The sequence below is a fragment of the Struthio camelus genome, chromosome 26 (genome assembly GCF_040807025.1).
Source record: "Struthio camelus isolate bStrCam1 chromosome 26, bStrCam1.hap1, whole genome shotgun sequence".
In the NCBI taxonomy this organism is placed as follows: domain Eukaryota; kingdom Metazoa; phylum Chordata; class Aves; order Struthioniformes; family Struthionidae; genus Struthio; species Struthio camelus.
In genome coordinates this window covers 4480002-4501926 of record NC_090967.1, presented here as the reverse complement: position 1 = coordinate 4501926, position 21925 = coordinate 4480002, and the positions used below count along the sequence as shown (strand labels likewise).

The window sequence follows — 21925 nt, the reverse complement described above, 5'->3', positions numbered from 1 at the left end:
CCGGCCGGTGCTGCAGCAGTTTGCGAGCGATCGGCTCGCGGCACAAACAGGACTCAAGGACGCAGCGTCTGTTTGAGCTGGGAACATCTTTATTTTACATATACAAAAGCTTCAGATCCTTGCAAAAGAGCAGAAAGACAGACAGACAGACAAGATGCTGCCCAGCACAAGGCAGGATGCCGCCACAGTGAGTCCTCTGGCCCAGATAGGAGACAATACACAATTTTCACTTTAGTTTTACCCAAAAGCTGAGCCTAGCCCTGCTGCCTCCACGGGAGCAGAGGGACGAGGCTCCAACAGCTCTGCCAGGCGCCTCCGGCCCAACAGGACGTCACGATGGAGGAAAGGAAGCTCAGACCAGTGGGAAGTCGGGGGGGGTCCTGACTGGTGGGAGAAGACACCCCCCCCCCCCCCTTGCTTCCAAGGCAGGGCCCAGCACGGCTGCCCCCAGCACAGTCACTGGAAAATCAAGCCCAGTGCAGCAGGGCACGCCTGGGTCCACAGCCGGGCCTTACTCTTGCCCCCACCCCACCCCTCCAGGCCTGTGGCCGCGCTGCGCTACGGCAGGCACCAGCCGGGACAGGGACCCCCCCCCCCCATGGGTGCCTGGTCCCTGCCTAGGGGTGGGCCCGGACCAGAGGGAAGGGGAGCCCACGGGGGCTTTTCCCAGTCACTGCCCCAGACAGTGGGGCAAAGGGAACAGGGATCCTCCTGCCCTTCCCTCGTCACAGCCAGTGATGCCTCAAGAAATAGACAATGGGGATCTTGGTGTTTTTCATTAAAAAACCCTTTATATTCATTTCATGTCGGTTGAAATCACAAGAAATTAGGTGGGGGAAAAAAAAACAAACAAACGGGGGGAACAAATACAGACAAACAGCACAGTCTCCCCCCGAGTCGGTGCTTTCACGGGGTCGGGGGCACGGGACAAGACCTAGGACATCAGCTACTGTGTGACTTAGTGAAGTAACTCAAACACGGGGCAAGGCAGAGGCCGGTCTCCCTCTGCAGCGGGCAGCGCGGCCCCCCCCCCCTCAGCATCCTCCTCCTCCAGGCGGGATCCGCAGCCTCAGCTCTCCTCCGCATCATCCACAGACTCTGACTCCCCGCGAGCTCTCTCCCGCTCCGGCCCGGCCCGGTCCGCGTTGGGATAGTCCTGCACGCTGCTGGGGAGAGCACAGAGACCTCAGTGAGAGCCTCTCCCCTCCCGGCCTCCCCCCAGCGTCACTGCTTGCCTCCTCTGCCCACAGCACCGCCTCTCCCGGGCCCCAGGCACCTTCCCAAGCCGGGAAGAGCCCTGCAGACCCCACAAGCTCCCCCAAACTTGGCCGTGAAAGAGCCCAGCTTCCCAGAGGTTGGAAGGGCATCAGAGCAGAGGGACCAGGAGCTTCCGAGACCCCCCCCCACAACGTGCTGCACGTCCCGGCGGCCGCAGCCGGGGCGCTGCTCTGCCCCTTGCTCGCTCACTTGTTGTGGGCCTCTTCGGCAGATGTCTCTGGCTCTCCAGCTCCTGCCCCTTGGCTTTTGTCTCGCTCCTTCTCCTCCGCGCCCTCTGCTTTTTGGGACAAGGACTCACCGTTCACGGGGCCTGACAAGTCTAAAGGGAAGAGAGAGGTTTGGACACCCGAGCCCCCATGGCACATCTCACCCACCCCAGCCCATAAGCGCTGGGCAACATGAGGCCTCACGGCCAGGGCAAGGCAGGCTGTCCCTGCTCACGCAGGGGGCACGTGGCTGAGCCCACAGCCCTGGATCTCCGGTCCGGTCCGGCCCAACCACAGCAGCTACGAGGAGGGCGGCCCCAGACACTCAATTCCCCAAGCCCAGAGGCAGCTGTCAGAGTGGATTTTCCCCACCAGCTTCTCCGGGAAGGCACTGTCTCTTGCAGCACCACTAAGACATCCTCAGCAAGGGACTCCACTGGGCACACAGCCACGTAATGATGGAAGATCTCAGCCATCAGCTGCCTGCGCAAGAGCTTGAGCGGGCATCCAAGGGCGTCTCCAAATTCCTACATCTCCCTGGTGCCTTGGACAAGCCCTCAAGCTGGCAGCGCAGAGCTATCCTGGCCCAAAAGCTGGCCAAGAGACACACAAAGGCAGGGTGCGGGCACTGAGGTTTACCCTCTGCTCTCACTGCCACGAGTGCTTGATATTCAGCCCACAAACCCCCAGTCAAACGTGCAAGTCCTGGGTTTAGACATGCTCTGCTGGGGAAGCTGGGATTAAACCGCCCCTTCTCTAAGCAGCTCTGCAGCACCTGCCCTCTCCCACAAGCTGCAGCAAAAAAAGAGGCATTGGGAGACAGGGATCCTCACGAGCCCCTTCCCACTGCCTGCAGCACCCAGCGACCGAGGGACCAGAGACGCCACACGCGGCTGCCGATCCCCTCCACCACGAGACCCAGAGGTGTCCCCCTTTCCATCCCTGGCTGAACAAAGCCCCTGGGCCCCAGCAGGAGCTGCCATGCCCCGGGAAGGGCTCTGGGCTTGCTACGTGTCCAGACAAGCCAGGGAACTGCCCCGAGACATGCAGGGAGCGTTACCAGCATTTGTCTCTTCTTCACCCTTCTCATTCCGCGTCTCCCCACCCGACAGCTTCTCCTGGCCCTTCTCCGCGTCCCCCTTGTCCTTCTCAGGCCCAGCTTTGTTGGCTTTCTGGATCGCTTCCATCTTTGGTCCCAGGACGCGTGACTTCAAGCGGGTGTAGACTTCGGCGGCTTTCTCCATCACATCCTTGTTGGCTTTATAGCGACGGATCTGCAACAGAAGGGGGGAGGAGGGACGCACCTTGGAGCCAAGCCAGCCCAAACAGGCTCACTTCCTGCATCGAGGGTTCAGCTCGTACCCACCGTACCTTTTTCAGAGTAGCCACCACATCAGTGTGCTTCTGGAGGATGTGAGAGGTGACCTGGAGCGAGCCCAGCTCCTCCAGCGCATTCAGACACCGCTTGATGTCCTGCAGGGATGGCACCAAGATCATAAACTCCCTGGAAATCCTTCTGCTGGTTACATCTGGCCCTGCACGGGCAGCAGGAGGAATCAAGCATCCCCAGACACTCACCGGGTTATCCACCTTCAGGGCAAACTTGATCTCACTGTGAAGCTTTTGAAGTTTCTCTTCAACTGTGGGCTCTGGAACAGCAAGAGAGAGGCCGAGGCATCAGGTTACTGACCTCTGGTGGAGAACATGCGACTGCCCAGAGCTCAACACCTCTCGTCCCAGCAGGGGTTTGGTCTTATCCCACATCTCCAAAGCCAAGAAAGGCCCCAGGGGTCTCTCCAAAGCAGATGAGTGGGGTGCGCTGAGATCAGGAAGGGAAGCTCACTGTCTCTGCACTGTAAACACTTTCCAATGCCATGCCAGGACCACAGCAACGCTGGGCAGGGCCGCAGCACAACCACACAGGTCCCTGCTGGAGAGATGCTCCCCTTCCCTGAGATGGGGGACCCAGTCCCAGATCCCTTGTCTCTCTGTTCTCCCCTCCCCAGCCATCTCCTTCTATCTCAGGAGCAACTGCTCCCTCACCCTTTTTCTTCTCCATCCTCCTTTCTGGGATCAGGTCAGATTTCTTCCGGCCTCGTTCCACTTTCAAAGGTCTACAGGAGGAAAAGGAAAGAAGTAAGATCATTCAGAGGATGCCTGCAGGCCTGAAACTATGGTCCTGCCTGACAGGGCACGAGACAGCCACGCTCCACCCATGCACACACATCTCCCAGCTCACAGACAGGAGCCCTGAGACAGCAGCTCCCCCATGCCCCAGCATCCTGGGATTGCAGAAAAGCAGAGCCCAAAGCAACGACGTCCTGGGATCCTCCCAGAATCTTCCCCTGCAACATCGGAGACCAAAAATAAGAGGGAAGCTGAGACTGGGGCCCCTCAAACACCTCCTCCAGCCCCAGCAAAAGGAAGGGGAGAAGGCAGCCACAACCTCACCACAGGTGCTGCTATCACAGAGAGCTCCAAAAGGGACCCCCATCCCCACCCTAGGGTGTCAGCCAGGAGGGCCTGGGCACCAGCAAAGGAAGGACCCTGTCCCTGGAGGAAGAAAGCACCAAGCACACGGAAGGGAGATGCTGACTTGTTCCGCGGTTTCTCCTCCGCTCGGCCTCTCTTCTCCTTCTGATTTGGTTTCCTTGACAACTCCGAGGGCTGCTTCTTTGCCGGCTTCTTTACCTTGGAGGAGAGAACAATGCAGGCGAGAGCAGCTTGCGGCAGAGCCCTCCCCGCTGCGGGGAGACGGTGCCATGGCCCACTCCAGTCCTCCTGGCCCTGGCTGGGCGCAATCCAGCCATGTGAGCGGCCAGCAGCCGCTCCCTCACTGCCTCAAGTTGCCGGTGACCAGTGCCATCAGTTTGCATGCAGGGCCGTCCCCAGCACCAGACAAGAAAGGACCTTGGCTACTCCATGGCCATGCACTGCTCCAGAAGTAAACCTCCCCGTACCAAAACTGGCCCACCCAGCCTCGGGGTACCTGACTGCCTGTGTGGGCAGAAACACGCTTCCTTCCAGACCTCAGATCTTTGTGCTGTTTTCTTGCCCCCGCTCCCCATAGAGAAACTGTCACCAGGCTATAAGGGAGACCTCACCTCTGACCACTAGGCAGCACGGACAACCTTCCTCTGCACTTCAGCTGAGACCTGCTAACCCTTTCCTAAGCTCTGGGGCTGACAGAAGAGCAACCAGTACGACTGTCATGGGAGGGAGAGCACCACAGAGATGCCAGGCCGGCAGCTGGATGGGGGAGATCCTGGGGTAGGGGAACAGCTCCCTTTTACAAGGTGTGGAGCTAACCAGGGACACAACCCTTCCCACTGCTCTCTGCACAACTCTGGGGTGACAGAGGACCAAGACAGCAGGTCACTGCCAGTCCTGGAGGTCTTTGCTGACCTGATAGGGAGGGGATGGGCTGTGTCTGTCTGCCCCCAACTCCCCACACCTCCACGACTCTGTACGCACCTCTTTCTCAAGCTCTAGTTCGGAGTCTGAGGAGGAGGGGGCCTTGGCCCGGGCTTTCCGGCCCTTCTTGGCCACCTCATCATCTGCGCTGCTGTCGCTGTCTGAGTGCATCTCCTCGCTCTTCTCCGCTTTCTCTTTCCTCTTCTCTTTCTCCTCCTTCTCCTGCTCCCGGAGCCGACGGATCTCTTCCTCCTGTTCCCTCTTCCTCTTCTCCTCCAGCTCCCGCCGCCGCTCTTCGTCCCGCCTCTTCCACTCACTGATGCGGTCCACGTCGCTGTCACTGTCACTGCAAGGGACAGAGCATGCTGGGACCCCTCATGCAGGAGGGGACACCAGCAAGCCCCCAGCCCAGCGGGTGACAGTGTTCCCAGTTGTGCTGTGGCCAATCTCACCTGTCGCTGCTGGAGCTGGTCGGGACACGCTCAGGCTTCGGTTTCCTGCCACGAGGCTTCGGAGGGGGTTTCTCAGCTGCAAGACAACAGACAGATGTTCAGCAGGAGCCCAGGTTATTGCTCTGTTAAAACAGCTCTGATCAGGGGAACCGAGGCCATTCAGATATGGGCCAGAAAATGCCCACAATAAAAGGGTCCCCTGCAGTGTCTGGCAGGAGCCCCCCAGCCTCACGTGCTTTCCAGTCTCCTGAGGAAAGCAGCAGCAGCCCAGCTGCGGTACGTGAGGCCGCCTTGGCATTACCTGGCTTCCTGCCCCGCGGAGCCTTCTTCACAGACACATCCGAATCTGAATCGGAGTTGGAGTCCGACTTGGTCATGTCCACAGCTGCATTTCCCATCTCTGAGTCCGAGTCCACTTTGGAGTCTGAGTCAGAGCCAGACTCTACTTTCTGCAAGCATAGAGTGGGATTGGACGGAGGGAACGGGGGTGGCCAGCAGTATGCCCCACAACACGGCAGCAAAGGGCCCAGACAGGTCGCTGAGACACAAGCAAGGTCTCTTCTACCATCGAACCTACAAACAGCCCGGGGCAGAGCTCCCCTATCCTCCCGGTCCCTGCTCGAGGCAGTGCAGAGCTCAGCCTTCTTTCCCACTTCTCTCATGCAGCACCGCAGAGCAGGTCTGGGTTGGGTGTATGAAGTCTCCCCCTCCTCTAGCTCCTGGCCATGCCAGAAGCTGGCAAAAGTCAGATCCCTAAGCTACGGACTGACTTGCCACCCAGGAGAGAGTGGCAAAGAGCAAAGCAGCAATGCACAAAGCCGACCACTCCACGAGTCTTTTACCTTCTTCTTCCTCCCTCCTGCAGGCATCCTCCGGGGAGCCCTGGCCACCGGCTTCTTCTCGGGAGTGAAGTCCTGGAGGAAAACGCAGGTATTAAGAAATGAGCAACAGTCTCATTACGGCTTAGGAAGCCGTCGGCTTCCCCCACGCCCTGACTAAGTGCCATCACCCCTGCAGATGGCAAAGCTCTTCCTACAGCCCTTTCAGCACCACCTCGCCAGCCTCCACACAAGCGCATCCCCAAACCCGCTCACCTGGTCACTGTTTTTCTCCGACTCAGAAGACGTTTCCGAGTTCTCTTCTTCTGTCAGGGAGGGGCTGCCCTGATCCAGGTCACTGGAAGATTTCCGAGGCCGTTTCGCCACAGGCATCTGATATCCAAGAAGCAATGACATGAGAGAAGCCCACCCCCTCTACACCCACAACAGACAGCAAATGCTTCCTAGCAAGGGGCTTTGTCCACCTCTCCCTAAAGAGCCTTGCAAGACCAGCCAGGCGCGCTCAGAAAAGACATGCAGCTCTGGCCTCACTCCCTGACTGCAAGCCGCACCAGGACTTGGTTGCCCCAGCATCTCACGGATGAAGCGAGATGACTGTGAGACTCCCAAATACACACTGAACCCAATCTCCCAGTGGAGCATGCAGAGGGGATTGGCTTCTTCACCTCCTGCCACAATGAGTTTGATATGCTATATTTCACTTTGGAGGGAGGTACAGCTCAGTGGTGGGCCCAACAACCATCTCACAGCTTCCTCCTGATCAGGGCACCCGCCTGTCCCCACTGCTTGGTAGCACCTCAGCCCATGCTCACTTTCATAGCCAGTGACTTTCGCTTGAGCCCACTGTGGTCACTGCCTCGGTCCGAGTCCTCATCGCTTTCCATTTTCTCCACGGCGGCTGCAGCCATGGCAGCGTCTTCCTCATCATCGCCTACATCGCTTCCCCCCATCGGGTCGTTCTCAGGAACGTCACTGTCAGAGGAGCTTGCAGGCTAAAGACAGCGGAGACAAGAACTGTGTCATTGCCCCAACAGGCCTGTGACACATCAGGATGGAGAGGAGATGGGGCACAAAAGGGTAAGGAGCAATGGACAGCAGCACTGAGCAGAGAGGTGCGCACACAGAGAGGACCACGGGGCAGCATTCCCTCCTGGTAAGGTCCCGCTGGTGGGAGCCAGAACCCTTCAGCACGGCTCTGGGGCGGAGGGACAACATTACGCAGCCCTTCAATGAGGGCAGACTCAGCAGACCCCCTTCTAATTCCCCTGCACCCCCTTCCCAAGGCCCCTTACATACCACCCCCTCTGAGACCACCAGCAACACCTTCCCTCTGAATCCCCCAGCTCAGCCTCCACCTACTGCTGCCTCACTCCCCTCTTCCCCAGCACCCTCACGCTCTGACAAAGTCTGGGGCCATGTAAGATCCTTGGAGAAGCCTAGACTTGATGGCCTCCGTGGCATCTCAGCCTTTCCCTGCCCTAGAGGTGCCAGAAAAGCTTGGGCTTGGAGGCTCAGCTTAACCTCTCCTCCAGCAGCAGCGAGGGGCTGGTCTCCTCCAGCAAGATGGCTGCCAGTCTTCATCTGAGATCAGGCCTCTTCCTTCTCATTGGCTTCACCCCACTGCACCTCGTACACCTTCCCCCTTGGAAAGCCCCACACGAGGAGTCCAGTGCGGCAGCCGCTGCTCTTGCCCAGTTGGGATTTCTCTTGTCCTATTCCCTCACTCTTGCGGCCCCACGTAGGGAAGATCTCCTGGTTTTCCACCAGCCCAGCATGAAGTTCCTTATGCAAGCACATCGCACCCAAGCTGAAGGTGACTGAGCTCCCGTCTTCTGGACTGTTTCAGTCTCTTCATGCCTGGCAGGAGCAGCATTCCCTAGTGCCAGGATTCTTCCAGCACTGAAGTCTTCCTGCTGGAAAGGCTCCTCGTCTTTGACTTTTCCTGGCATCTTTCTTCATTTGGTCTCAAAAGCAAAAAAAGACCCTCTACTTCGGTCTCTTCTTCTGCTTCTCCAGCCGCTTCAGTCACAAGATGGCAGTTGGCACTAGTGAACCTCTCACCTTGCCGGGACATTTGTTGCTGCCTCAATCACAGCCTCTCAATCACAACAGGCCCTTCAGTACGGGGCTTCCTCACCCTGCCGAGAGGTCAGGGTGGCGCTAAGCAGTCGCTGGGCAAAGCAGGTGCTGCCTCCCTCACCGTCACCAAGCTCCCGCCCACCTCTGTGTACAAGCCGAAGCTGCTCTCCAGGTTTTCAAGTGCATCCATGGTCTCACCTCATCCTGTATCTGTGATCCTGGGTCAACCATCTCCCACAGCTACTCGCTCCAAACCACATCCTCTCTCCTGCACTGGCAGCAGCACAGCTAGGAGTGGCTCATTCCCTACACATCTGAGCCTGCCTACCTCAAGGCCATCTTGTCTTTGTAGCTCACCTTAAAAACCTTCCTCTGTCTCTTCAGACCAACTGCCTATGAAGCTGCTTTGGACGCCTTCTTTGAAGATCACTATACAATAAATTGTATCATACAATTATTGTTACAAAGTGTCCCTCGTACACACAAACAATTGTCAGCAAACAGCTGTCTCCCGGCCTGCTCCAAAGCCCGCTGAAGGAGCGGTCAGTGGCTTTTGGCCCAGGACCTCAGAAATGGATGAAGAGAGGGACTGCCCAACAGTGTACGCACAGGGCTGCGAGCCGGGGACTAGCAAGTCTCAGTTCTCGCTCCGACAAAGAAATCCTCTGTGGCTTTGGGCAAGCCACACAAGGCACGTCCCCGGTTCCATCTCGAAGATGGGGCAAAGGTGCCTACCTCTCGGAGGACGAGGAGGGCTGACTCTTTCGCAGAGAGGGGGAGGGCAGGAAAGGGAAGCTATTTCAACCCTGAGAAAGCTGATCTGTGACACAGAAGCGCGTAGACACCATAGCAATGAGAAGCAGAAAAAGGAGGATAGCGACTCGGAGGAGAGGAGAGATGAAGGCGCTCGGCAGCCCACGTCCTCTGCTGACCCCCCGCCACGTGAGGCCCACACTCACCGGAGGGGCACTGTAACTGGCATGAGGGTTGTTCTGGATTTCCCATAATCCCTCGTTGAAGCCTTTTCTCTTGTTTGGTTTCCCATATTTGTCCTTATACTTTTCATAGGGGAACAGGTCTTTGGGGCCCAAGAAGGCGCTGGAGAGAAACAAAGCAGAGGTGAGCCCAAAGCAGAGGCAAGCGGGGCAAAGCCCGGAGAGAGGAGCGAGGCAGCGCTTACGTCTCGTGAGTGCCGAAGAAGAAGATGGGGTACTTGTTCGGCGGGGGTTTCACAGCGCCGTCCGCGATGTCATCGATCTGAAAGGAAACCCAAAGCAGGAGGTGGTCAGAGAGAGCGGCTTGAGCATGTCCTCTGCAAGGCACGTTAGCCCCGGCTAGCAGCGTCGGACTCCAGCGCACACACACACACTTGGAGGCAAGCACGGCAACAAAGCACCCCGACAGGGAACTTGCTACGCACAGAGTCCTAATGCAGCTTTACGGCCGAGCGGGATCTCTAGAAGAGTAACAGAAGGGATCCAGCATGGGTGCTCTATGGCTAGAGCTTGGCACGAAAGCGTGGGTTCATCTCTCCACTGCCGGGCTCAACACCCAGGGAAACGCGGGCCTTGTGCTACTCCCCAGAGATCCATCGCACGAGCCACCCGTCGGGGCGGCACGGCTGGACGCCTGAGGGAACCCCCTCCAGCCCGGTGGGTGATTGCTCCAGCGGGCGGCCGGAGGGTCCTTCCTGGCTGGAGACAGGCCACAGGAGAAGCCCAGCTGCCAGCAGGACGCACGGGCAACCCTGTCTTCGTCCCGCACGCTGCGCTGGCTCCAGCGCCCGTCAGTTTGCTTCCACGTGGTCTAGGCTGGGGGCACAGCTGCAGGCAGGAGCCTCGGGGGTGCGCAGGGGCTGCCCCGCGTGCTGGGGAAGTCTTCGGAGAGGAGCCTTCCCCAAAGGAGCAAGCGAGCTAAAGCAGGACAGGCTGCAGACGCCGGCAACACGAGCACCCTCTTGGAACGACCGAGTCCTCCCGGAGCCAAGCACCCGGCACTAGGCAAGCCACGACAGCGCAGGGGCGGTGGGGACGGTATCCTAGATCTCGCGGTGCAGTGCAGCCAAGCATCGTCGTCTCCAGCACCCAGAGCCTCCCTGACACCTGTTGGCCCCGATCCCACAGCATTTCCGCCTGCCATCTCTTGCCATCGGACACCTCCAAGTGGATGAACCTGCCTCTCCTTCAGCTGCCAACAGGTACAACCGGAGACCTTCATCCAAGCCCCCGATCTGCCTTGCGCTCCCTGTCCCCCCAGGCCCTCCTCGTTAGTTCACAGCTGTCCCCACTCTGACTGCTCCTTCCAGGTCTCCTCCAGGCATTACAACACTGTCACCCCATCCAACAGCTCACAACCAGGACCGGTCATCCCCCAGCCTGCCATCCATTGCCCCTCACCCTGTCCACATCCCACCAGCTGCGGCAGTACCCTCCGATCCAGCACCCTGCCAGCGCTCAGCCACAGCCCCTGGTACACGTCCCACGTAGACAGGAGCCCCAGCAACCCCCCACCACCATGTCCAGCCTCCCAACTGCAGCCCCGGCCCCACTGAGGCACAAAGCCCTGGATCCCAGAGCTCTCCCTCATCCCTCCACAAACACAGGCCCCTTCTGCTCTCCCCGGGGTGGGACAGCACCGAGCTGGGGCCCAGAGCGGGGCGACTTCCAGGTGGGGAGGCAGAAAGGGGAATCAGGGTCTTTGCAGGGACAGGTCTTGCCCGGTGGGCAGGAGGATGAGGATGGAGAGTGAGGGTTGAACTCCCAGGGCGAGACTTCTCCAAGGTGCTGGGTCTGGGGACCGGGGTGGCCTGCGAGGGACGCCCACAGGGCTGCCTGGAGCCCCAGTCCCCAGGAGAGTGGCCCTGGGAGGGGCTCACGGGGGGATGCAGGGAGGACAGAGGTGTCCTGGGGTCCCTGCATGGGGGGCTGTAGGGAGAGAGGGGAGAGGAACCCCCTCGGGGGCTCTGCAGAAGGGAGGTGATGCCAGGGGTCCCTGCAGAGAGGGGGGTGACAACAGAGGTCTCCCCAGGGTCGAGCAGGGCACGTCAGCAGGGTCCCCAGGCCACGGGGGCCAGCGGGTGAGGCAGGGCCGAGCCCCTACGGGCTGACCCCAAAGGGGGTCGGGGTCTCCCCTGGGTGCAGGTCAGAAGGGAGGGCTCAGGGTGCTGGGGAGCAGGAGTGGGGCAACCCAGGGAGGGGGAACGGGGTCCTCCTGTGCAGGGGTGCGAGACCCCCTACCGGTGAGCGACTTCCCCGCTTCCCCCTCTCCGTACGGGACGCCCCATCCCTCTGGGGGCAGGTCCCAGAACGGGTGTCGGCAGGGGCCCCCAGGCCCTGCCTCGGGGCGGGTGCTGGTGTGGGCCCCCATCCCGGCGCAGATCCTGGTACCAGACCCCCATCCCGATACTGGTGCAGGACGGCACCCCCACCCCATTTCGGGATTCCCCATCCCGGTACAGGTGCCGGTACTGGACCCCCATCCTCGTACCAGACCCCCATCTTGGTACTGGTGCAGGACAGCACCCCAATCCCATTTCAGGATTCCCCATCCCAGTACAGGTGCCAGTACCGGATCCCCATCCTGGTACCGGACCCCCATCCCAGTACTGGTGCAGGACAGCACCTCCATCCCATTTTGGGATTCCCCATCCCAGTATGGGTGCCAGGACCAGACCCCCATCCCGGGACTAGAACCCTATCCCAGTATGGGTGCAGGTACCGGACCCCCATCACAGTACTGAATCCCCATCCCGGTATGGGTGCCAGCACCAGATCCCCATGCCGGTACCAGATCCCCATCCCGGGACCAGAACCCCATCCCGGTATGGGTGCTGGTACTGGAGCCCCATCACGGTACTGAATCCCCATGCCGGTATGGGTGCCAGCACCAGACCCCCATGCTGGTAACAGACCCCCATGCCGGTATGGGTGCAGGTACTGGACCCCCATCACGGTACTGAATCCCCATCCTGGTATGGGTGCTGGCACCAGACCCCCATCCCGGTATGGGTACCAGTACTGGATCCCCATCCCGGTACCAGACCCCCATCCCGGTACAGGCACCAGTACTGGATCCCCATCCCGGTACAGGTACCAGTACTGGATCCCCATCCCGGTACCAGACCCCCATCCCGGTATGGGTACCAGTACTGGATCCCCATCCCGGTACCAGACCCCCATCCTGGTACAGGCACCAGTACTGGATCCCCATCCCGGTACCAGACCCCCATCCCGGTATGGGTACCAGTACTGGATCCCCATCCCGGTACAGGTGCCAATACCAGATCCCCATCCCGGTACCAGACCCCCATCCCGGTACAGGCACCAGTACTGGATCCCCATCCCGGTACCAGACCCCCATCCCGGTATGGGTACCAGTACTGGATCCCCATCCCAGTACAGGTGCCAATACCAGATCCCCATCCCGGTACCAGACCCCCATCCCGGTACAGGTACCAGTACTGGATCCCCATCCTGGTACAGGGGCCAATACCGGATCCCTGTCCCGGTATGGGTACTGGTACCAGATCCCCATGCCGGTACCGGACCCCCATCCCAGTACGAGTACCAGTACCAAACTCCCATCCCGGTACGGGTGCCGGTACCAGATCACCATCCCGGTACCGGTGCCGGTACCGGACCCCCACCCCGGTACCGGACCCCTATTCCGGTACGGGTGCCGGTACCAGACCCCCATCCCGGTACCGGAGCCCTATCCGGGTACGGGTGCCGAAATGGGACCCCCTCCCCCGACCCGGTTGGCGGCTCCGCGCCCCGGTACGGGTGCCGGCACGGCCCCTCCCCCCCCCGCGGTGCGGACCCCGCAGGCTCACCCGCGCCGGCCAGTGCGGGTACCCCTTCATCTTGGCGAAGACCAGGTCTCCGGGCTTGAAGCTGTGCGGCATGGCGGCCGCGGGCGGGGCGGGGCGGCGGCGGCAAAGGCCCAGGCCGCGGGCAGCACCGGGCAACCGCGGGGGGCGGAGACCAGCCCTCGGCCCGCAGGATGTCCCGCCCCCGCCCCGCAGCGCCCGTCTCCCGTTGGCTGGGCGCCGCGTCGCTCAGCCGCTCCGACCAATGGGAGCCAGGCGAGGAGGACGGCGGGATAACGGGATTGGGCGGCGCCGTGAGCGGGGCCGAGGAGGGGGCGCCGAGGGGCGTGGCCGGGAGGGGGCGGGGGGCCGCGGCCGGGCCGGGCTGTGGGGAGGGGGGTGGGGGGGTGCGAGATGAAGGGCAGGACCGTGGGGCTGGGGCTGTGGGGAGGGGGACGGCACCTGGGGGTCTGGGGCTGGGGAGGGGGGCCAGGGTCTGGGGCTCTGGGGAGGGGGGCGGCACTTGGGGGGCGAGGGGCTGGACTGTGGGGGGTGGGAGGGGGGCCAGGGTCTGGGGCTCTGGGGAGGGGGACGGCACCAGGGGGTGTGGGGCTGGGCTGTGGGTGGTGGGAGGGGGGCCAGGGTCTGGGGCTATGGGGAACCATGGCCTCGTGGTGTGGGGCTGGGGCTGGGCTGTGGGGGGTGGGAGGGGGGCAGGGTCTGGGGCTATGGGGAACCATGGCCTTGTGGTGTGGGGCTGGGGCTGGGCTGTGGGGGGCGGGAGAGGGGGCAGGGTCTGGGGCTATGGGGAACCATGGCCTTGTGGTGTGGGGCTGGGCTGTGGTTTGGGAGCTGGGGCTCTGGGGCAGGGGCTGAGCTATGGGGAACCATGGCCTTGTGGTATGGGGCTGGAGCTATAGGGTGGGGGTCAGGGGCTGGGCTGTGGGGTGAGGGATAGGGCTGTGGTCTGGGGCAGGGTCTGGGGCTATGGGGAACTATGGCCTTGTGGTGTGAGGCTGGGGCTATGGGGTGGGGGCCAGGGCCGGGCTGTGGGGTAAGGCTGTGATTTGGGGGCCAGGGCTCTGGGGTGTAGGGCAGGGGCTATGGGGAACCATGGCCTTGCAGTGTGGGGCTGGGGCTATAGGATGGGGGCTGGGCTGAGGGACAGGGCTGTGGTTTGGGGGCTGGGGCTATGGGGAGCCCCAGCCTTGGGGTGTGGGGCTGGGGCTATAGGATGGGGGCTGGGCTGAGGGACAGGGCTGTGGTTTGGGAGCTGGAGCTATGGGGAGCCCCAGCCTTGGGGTGTGGGGCTGGGGCTATAGGGTGCGGGACAGGGCCTGGCGCCAGGGCTGGGGAGTGTGGGGCTGGGGGGCCAGGGCTGGGGGGCACCGGACAGGGACCAGAGGGAGGGCTGGGGGGTTCGCCACCCGCCTGGGAAAGAGTAACCCAGAGGCACCGATTAGGGACAGGAATTAAACGTGGGCCTTGTGGTTTTATCCTGCGCCTGACACAGGTTTTAATCCAGGCTGGGCTGGGAGGACCGGACCGACCCTCCCTGCCCGAGAGGCAGAGCGCGAACCCGAGCACGTCGCCTGCCCTGCCCTGCTCCGGGGGCGCCGCTGGAGCGACGGCGAAAGCCCTGCGCCCGCCGCGCGCCTGGAGAGAAATAACGGCTTAAAGGAATGTAAATGAAAACCACCTTCGGGCTCGCTCTACGGGGCAGCAGCGCCTGGCGAGGGCACGGAGCCAGGTCAAACGGACGCTGTTTCGGGGGGAAGAAGGTGAAAGCTGGTGTTTTGGTACCTGACGTCCAGCTGCTGTTAAGAGGAAGCCAGCTATCTCGCTGGTGGCAAGGGTACAGCTTTAAAAGCGTTAATGCTCTGGCAGCGACACAGGTTGGGATTGATGGTGCAATGAGGCAGACTGTGCTCGCAGTGAGTCAGATTAAATCAAGAGTAACTGCCCAGAGGGCAACGGAGTTGTCCTGATGTAACCAAAGCAGGTTGGGGGTAGTCGGAAGAGTCCCCTAAACAACAGAGTACGACAGAAACCATCGCAGCAGCCTTTGGGGAGGTTAGAGAGGAAAGGAGCAAGAAGCCTCCGAAAGGAATTTTTTACCTGTTTTACATCCTTCTTTTCTTTTTTAAATTTATTTAAAAGAATCCTAAACTAAATCCAGCCGACCCAGAGCGAGACCGTGTGAAGCGTCTGCCTAGAAGTTTGCGCTGGTTTAGCTCAATTTTAAAACTGATTTTAAACCAATCTGATTTTTCTGTGAAGTCACCGAAAAGCAAGCAATTCACTGCCAGCTCCAAACCTGCCAACTTGCACTGAATGCATCTGAGCGGCGAGCTGTGATTCAGGGGCGGCCTGTCCCAGCTGGCCGCCAGCGCCTTCCGAGAACGTTTTTTTTCTACAAAACGAAAACCACGCTCGTAGCAGGAATTATTTACGTAGCGATTGTGCCTCGGGGCAGAGGCGAGCGAGAACAAACCGCGGGCTGGGGGCCTTCGCCGCGTCGCCTGCCGCACGAGCGGGACGTCCGCGGCCGCTTGGGTGACGGGGCGAAATGACGCTGGGCTTTACGGAAGGGAGTTTGCACAGTGAGGCCCGTCGGAGAACAAGCGGTGAACGCACGTGTCCGGGTGTTCCCCGACGACCGAGCGTTCGCGCCGGGGCGGCGGACGTCCCCGGGGGGGGGGCCGCGGCTCGGCCCCTTCGTGCCCGAGGCCCCGCAACGCGCCCGTCCTGGCTGCGGTAGCTCTCGCTTTGTTTTGTTTTTGGGGGCTCTCAAAGGCCCCGGTTTGGGTCGCTGGCCCAAAGCGCCGTTACCAGACGCCGCGTTAAAGCTCTAACGCTAACCAGCGTTTGGGCCCTTCCGCCGCCTCTTTGGCGGGTCGTGGCAGTCGGGCTGTGAGCCCCAAAGCACCCTGCAGGCAGGGACAGAACAGAGGAGGAGGCAGCGATAACCGAAAATCTTGTTATCGCGTTATGTTTACGTGTTGGCAACTCCCTCCCCCCCCCCTCCCCCCGCCGCCGCCGCCTTCCCCAGGCCTGGAGGACCCCGCGCGTCATAGAGCGGCGCCAGCCTAGAGCGGCGCCGGGGGCCAGTGTGACGGCCCCGCCCCTTCCTGCCGGTGTCACGTGGGCGGGGCGGGAGGCGCCGCCGCCGGTGCCGGTGCCGCCGCCATGCGGAAGTTCTTCCAGGACATCAAGGCCGACCTGAAGTTCAAGACCGCGGGGCCCGGCCAGAAGCTCTCGGAGCCGCCGCGGTACGGAGGTGGGAGGGCGGGGGCGGTACCGGCGCGTCTCCGGTACCGACGGGGCCGGGCGCGCTGCTCCGCTCCCACCGGCCCTGGCGGCCCTCGGCCCGTGGCGAGGGGAGCCCGGGCCCGGTGGCACCGGGACTCCCCTTTCCCCCCCCCCCCCGTTGCCTCGTCCTTGGGGACCGCGTTCGCTCCGGTCCCGGCCGGCAACACGCAGGTTACGGGGGGGGGAAACGACTAAATTCCCGTGGGAACGGCCCCGCGTGAAACTCCCTCCTAAAAACCGCCGAGAAGGGAGCAGCCCTGGCCCGGGGCGGGAACGGGCCTGGCTGCCTTTCCGGTTGTTGCCTTGCGCTAAGCGGGCAGCAACGCTACCCAGCAGGGTCGGCTGGTTCCTTCCTGAGCCCCCTGAAGGTATTGTGTGTATTAACATAGGCAACGTAACGTAATAATAATTATACCTGGGTGTCCGTGGCCGAGTCCAGGTCAGAGCTGCCTCAGCGCTGCGGAGGATCACGCTGGTGGGGCAAGGAGGGCTTTTCCTGTGCTTTTCCTGCCCTGTCAACTCCTGATTTCGGTCATACCGGCGTCATCCAAAGGCAGCAAGGTTAAGAAACGCAAGTGGAACGTCTCTCAAAGGGGTGTTTCGGGTGTTAAACAGAAGCAGAAAACTCCACGCGCAGGCAAAGGAAGACCTTGGGGGCTGCCCGTTGAATTGTGCTGTTCCGTTGCGCACCAGGGTCCCCAAGGAGAAGCCAAAAAGCGAGGCGGCGCCGAAGCCCCGGCAGGGACCTACCGATGAGGCCCAGATGGCCGCTGCTGCGGCGCTGGCCCGCATGGAGCTGAAGCCCAAGGCCAGGCTGCCCTCGTCCCAGGAGGCCATCAAGAATCAGGGTACGAACTTGCTGGCACACATCACGCTGCTGCCCTGGGGTAGGGCCAGGATGGCTGGACTGCGCGTGGGGCTGAGGGGCTTTGCAAATCACAGCCCAACTGTTCTAGGTCCGAATACAGAGAGGGAGGTGCCAGGCAGGCGATCGTGTGGGTGACGCTGTTGGGGAGGCGGCTGGGATGCAGTTGGCTTCTGTGGCGGCTCAGGAATCTGCTGGAAACGGGGGTCACGATCACCCACAGATTCTGAGACCAGGAGCAGAGTATCCAGAGAGGCGTTCGCTTCCCCAGCGCAGAACTGCACAGGCCAAATCCCTCTGAAATGCTGTCCTTCTCCTGAACTGCTCGGCGTGTTTGCTCCTGCCGCTGTAACCTGGATTTGTCTCTCTTAGTGAGAAAGGAGCTGATGGCCGAGGCAGCTGCAAGTGAGAAAGGGGTCTCTGCAGAGGAAAAGGTATGAGGCATGCTGCTCTTCCCTGCACCTGTTTAAAAAATACTTGCTTTGGGAGCGGTCCTGTGCTGTTGTCACTGTCCCACGGAGATGTGCTAAGGTGCAGAAAGTTTTCTCCATTCGGTTCAGTGTCTGATATTGTCTCTTCTAGGACCTGGTATCTCCAGACAAGGAAGACGCAGCTGGACTGTCTGTGTCAGGGGTCTATTTCATTTGCCCATTGACTGGTGCGGTTGTAAGGAAAGACATCAAGGAAAAGCACATCAGAGAAGCCATCCTGTCAGTAAGCACCACCTCTGCTGGCCTTACAACCTTCCTTTTTCTGTTTTTCCTCATTCTGGGGCGTGGGTCCCCTCAAGCAACGCAGTAGCGACCTCTCTCATTCTCTGCCATCTCCCTGTAAAATCCCAGTCTTCCACTGTTTCCCAGAAGGGCAGCACAGTTCAGACACAGACTTCACAAAGGCCTGCCCAAGCACACTGCCTTTGGCTGTTAGAAAGGCCGAGACTGGGAACTCTGGCCTGCACGTCCCTCTGGCTGTACAGAGTGGTGCCAGTTTGCTTCTCCATGCCTGACTCTTGTCCTTCTCCCTCAGTATTTCTCTGTGGACCCAGTGGCTGCCTCAATCATGGAGATTCACACCTTCAATAAGGACCGAGAGAAAGTGCGAGTGGGTGTGGAGACCATGGCTAAGTAAGTGGGCTGCTTTAGTAGGACTGAGCATAGCTTGTCCCTTCTCTGGCCTTTTAACAGGCTGTGCTTCAGGCAAAATCTGAAGAAAACCAAAGCTGAACACGTGAACTGTGTTGGCTAGACAGTGCTCAGTTTAAAAAAAAAAAGGGGGGGGGGGTCAACCATCTGAGAGATGTTTAAGAGTTAGTCCATTTGTCTTAAGAGGTTTGGGAACAGCTGACTGATATCAGGAGTCCCCACATTGACACAGGCTTGTGCACAAGCACTGACTGGCCTGATCCTAGCAATGTATTTTACTTCCCTCAGCTGCCTCAGCCTTTAAGCTTCCGCTATCTGTAAGAACTAATGGAGTATCTCACAGACCACGTGCTTCTTATGCCTTTGGAGCCACATATCCTAAAGTGCCTGCTTTAATTGCCTGTTTTAATCCATCAAGTGTATTCCTCTTCCTGTAGATACCTGGATAACATTTATCTTCATCCAGAGGAGGAGAAGTACCAGAAAATCAAACTGCAGAACAAAGTGTTTCAGGTGAGAGCAAGACTCCTGCAGGTGCTCTCTGCTTAGGGAACTCCTTTCCTGGAGCAGACTACATTGAATTTTTTCCTTTTCTTCTAGGAAAGGATAAGCTGCCTGGAAGGGATACACAAGTTTTTCCAGGCTATTGGGTTTGAGACAAAAACACTACCTGTTCCAGGACAAGGCAAGAAATCTAAGTGTATTAAACTGCAGCCAACTGTTTGGTGGTGGGACAACCCAGGGGAGGCTAGTGAGGCACCTTTGGTTGCTCTCAGAGCTTTATCCTCTAAGGCTGTAACAGAAGCAGCCGCTCACCCTGCAGCTTCCTTGTTAGCCAAGGCATCAGGGAGATCCTTGTTCTTTGCATGAGAAATATATGAACTACAAGAGCAAGAGACTCAAGTCCTGTGCTTTGGTTGTAGAGACCACAGAGGAGTACTATGTACTGAAGGAGGAAATGCTGACCAGGTTGGAAGACCTAAAGGACTACAAAGAGCAGCTTTTAAGCTCCGAGCCAGTCAGAGCCCAGCTGGATCGCCAGCTCTGTGTATTCAAACCATCACCTGAAGCTGCTCGGTTTGAGCTGCCAAATGACTTCTACAACCTCACTGCAGAAGAGATCAAACGAGAGCAAAGGCTCCGGTGAGTAGGCCCTCACTGCCTGGAGGACATGCAGTGCCCCAGTTAACAATTCATACCTCTTCTCTCAGTCATGCTAAAAGTCCTTTCTGTCTAAAGGACAGAAGCAGTGGAGAAGGCCTCAATGCTGAGGACAAGAGCCATGCGGGAGAAAGATGAACAAAGGGAAATGCGGAAGTACAACTACACCTTGGTACGAGTCCGGTTTCCTGATGGATACATTCTCCAAGGTAAAGGACTACTCACCCTTCCTTTGTATGCCCCCAAAAGCTTCTGAAAATACTTGTAGCACAAGAGCTTGAATAATAAGCAGGGTTAAGAGATATGCAGAACACAGCTGGCAGAGTACAGTAACAATCAGAATGGGGTAACATTTCTGTAAGAACTCTTACCATCTCTGAGCCCTCCATCTCCCTTACCTGTGTAGGCTTGGGACTGTAACCTAGGGTTGAATGTAGTAGAGAGAACAGTCTCAAGGCATTGTTAATTGAAGCGTGCTCTTCCCAGGCTGCTGCTAGCAAGCTGAACTCATTAGGTCAGTTTGTTACAGTAGCCAGCATGAGGTTGCCTGTGTGGTGTCAGGCTACACAACAGAATGAGTTCTGTTCAAATTTTGCAGTTGAGCTCTGGAAATAATTTCAGGCTTTCCCAGCTCTTTGTTACAGGCCGGCAGGGACTTGTCACAATTGAAGTGACATTTTTCTTTAGCAATTCTGCTTTTCTATTTCTCCATTGAATCAGGCTGTGTTTCTGTGTCACTTAAGTAGTTTATAAACTTAGTGTAGGGCTTGAGTACTGATGCTATCTGCCACAAAGGACAGATACTGAATACAAACAAGGCTGACTTTGGTCGATGCCAAAGCTTCTTTCAGTACATCACCTTCTTTTCCTCATGGCAGGGACATTTTATGCACGAGAACCAGTATCTACGCTCTACAATTTTGTGAGAGAAGCACTCAAAGATGACTGGCTGCCCTTTGAGCTGCTGGGTCCTGGAGGTCTCAAACTGACAGATGAGAACTTGGCCTTCAATGAATGTGGGCTGGTGAGTTAAAAAAAAAAAACACACACAAAAAACCCACCACCAACAAAAAAAACAAAAAGCTGGCTGACACATTGCAAAAGAGGAGCTGGGTCTTCAGAACCCCACAGAACCATAGTGGCCAGGGTCATCTGCTGTTGATAACTTAGAGAAGTTTGTCTCTCCTGCTTTCAATGCAGTAAGTTGCACTCTGACCTTTACAGGTCTTTAAGCTCGAACAAATAGCCGCATGAAAGCTTCTGGCTCAAGGCTAGGAGGTCTGATCAGGGAAGAACTGTAAGGGTCTACCTGTGGCAGCAAGTGCAGGCTGCAGTAGTTATCAGCAGTTATATCACAGGGCTTGAGGGAGATGCAAGGCAGCAGCTCTGAGCCAAGCTCAGGTCTGCAGCATAAGCCTTTCAACAGAAAGCCCAGAGCAGCATTCCTTAAGAAGCTTCTTGGGGAAATCCACACTCTTCCTTTTCATTTGAAGTCGTCTTGTTAGAGGTTTTCAGGTCTGTGAACACGTACGACACTTGATAAAGCACAGTTGTGGCTTACTAACCCCGCTTTTCCTGTTCCAGGTGCCCTCAGCCCTCCTGACCCTTGCCTGGGATGCATCGGTCATGACAGACATTCAGGCTGCAGGAGGGGAGCAGCCAGCAAGCCCCCTGAAAGCAGAACTCCTCTCCAGGGTCCAGACACTGTCATGAAATAAAGGGGAGTGGATTGAGGGCTGGCTTTAGACTGTTCCCTCATTTCCCTACACGGACAGTTGGAGCTTCCAGCTATGTGACCTTGGAAATGACTTTGTTTTAGCTCAATGCAGCAGAAGTCTAGATTCTGCCATACCACACCAACCCTTGCTGTCATCTCCATCGCTCCAGCAGCCATACACTAAGGTAGTCTTGCCCACTAAGACGCTTACGTGGCTGCCTTTAATGGCTTTTAAAACCATGTTCTAGCAGTTACTGCTTGAGGTATTTCCTGGATCATGACGAAGTACTCCTCTTACTCCTCTCCTCCCTTGGAGGAGGGATTAGGCTCTAGTACAAGGCTGGATTACCAAATGATTGAGCCTGGATACTGGGCTGGGCTTAGAACTCAGCTTTTCCTTTTGCTTCTGTGTGCACTGTTAACTCCTATTGGAGAGAATATATTTAGATAAGGTTATGTTGAGTCTGATTAAATGGAATATTTAAAGATTCTGTTCTATTCAAAGTTATTTGAATTATACAGATGTTCTAGACTGGGAAATGAAAGGAGGTGCAGTCACTGCTGGGGCTGGCACTGCTGTTATTGGTGCAGCTGGGGTATTACCTACCTTTTCACTCCATGGCACTTGCAGACAGAACAAGGGGCAGACTAGG

At 58.6% G+C, this 21925-nt stretch overlaps 2 protein-coding genes across 7 annotated transcripts; one reads left to right on the top strand and one right to left on the bottom strand.

Annotated features, from left to right (window-relative positions):
- Positions 1–67: 67 nt before the first annotated feature.
- On the bottom strand, positions 68–13286 carry HDGFL2 (HDGF like 2). 5 transcript variants are annotated; one of them, XM_068920001.1, is made up of 16 exons: positions 13100–13286; positions 9449–9525; positions 9228–9366; positions 7002–7181; positions 6445–6561; positions 6193–6264; positions 5652–5799; positions 5351–5426; positions 4959–5244; positions 4081–4175; positions 3528–3598; positions 3063–3133; positions 2856–2957; positions 2545–2758; positions 1468–1597; positions 68–1166 (listed from the first exon to the last, which is right to left on the bottom strand). In XM_068920001.1, exons 1-16 carry the CDS (start codon positions 13169–13171, stop codon positions 1070–1072), a joined length of 1947 nt encoding a protein of 648 aa, XP_068776102.1. In that variant the 5' UTR covers positions 13172–13286; the 3' UTR covers positions 68–1069. The 5 variants fall into 5 exon arrangements, with proteins under 5 accessions (XP_068776102.1, XP_068776104.1, XP_068776105.1 ...); XM_068920003.1 differs by having other exon boundaries at positions 68–1163; positions 13100–13281; XM_068920004.1 differs by having other exon boundaries at positions 4081–4169; positions 13100–13281.
- A 2375-nt stretch (positions 13287–15661) lies between these two features.
- UBXN6 (UBX domain protein 6) lies at positions 15662–21763 on the top strand. Of its 2 annotated transcripts, none has more exons than XM_068919969.1 (11): positions 15662–16347; positions 17081–17235; positions 17625–17686; positions 17835–17966; positions 18279–18376; positions 18832–18907; positions 18995–19079; positions 19318–19537; positions 19634–19764; positions 20434–20579; positions 21140–21763. In XM_068919969.1, the coding sequence occupies exons 1-11, from the start codon at positions 16265–16267 to the stop codon at positions 21266–21268; spliced, it is 1317 nt and encodes a 438-aa protein (XP_068776070.1). In that variant the 5' UTR covers positions 15662–16264; the 3' UTR covers positions 21269–21763. The 2 variants fall into 2 exon arrangements, with proteins under 2 accessions (XP_068776070.1, XP_068776069.1); XM_068919968.1 differs by having other exon boundaries at positions 16145–16347; positions 17003–17235.
- Positions 21764–21925: the final 162 nt, after the last annotated feature.

What these genes read in the sequence shown, in the direction of transcription:
- HDGFL2 (XM_068920001.1), bottom strand. Translation starts at nt 13,171, where the DNA reads ATGCCGCACAGCTTCAAGCCCGGAGACCTGGTCTTCGCCAAGATGAAG. An exon ending in GAAAGTCACTGGCTATGAAA is followed by an intron (nt 6,562 to 7,001) that starts GTGAGCATGGGC and finishes CTTGGATATCAG; the next exon opens with ATGCCTGTGGCGAAACGGCC. An exon ending in AACTAGAGCTTGAGAAAGAG is followed by an intron (nt 4,176 to 4,958) that starts GTGCGTACAGAG and finishes CTCTCCTCCAAG; the next exon opens with GTAAAGAAGCCGGCAAAGAA.
- UBXN6 (XM_068919968.1), top strand. Translation starts at nt 16,265, where the DNA reads ATGCGGAAGTTCTTCCAGGACATCAAGGCCGACCTGAAGTTCAAGACC. An exon ending in TGCAGAACAAAGTGTTTCAG is followed by an intron (nt 18,908 to 18,994) that starts GTGAGAGCAAGA and finishes CTTTTCTTCTAG; the next exon opens with GAAAGGATAAGCTGCCTGGA. An exon ending in ACTACCTGTTCCAGGACAAG is followed by an intron (nt 19,080 to 19,317) that starts GCAAGAAATCTA and finishes CTTTGGTTGTAG; the next exon opens with AGACCACAGAGGAGTACTAT.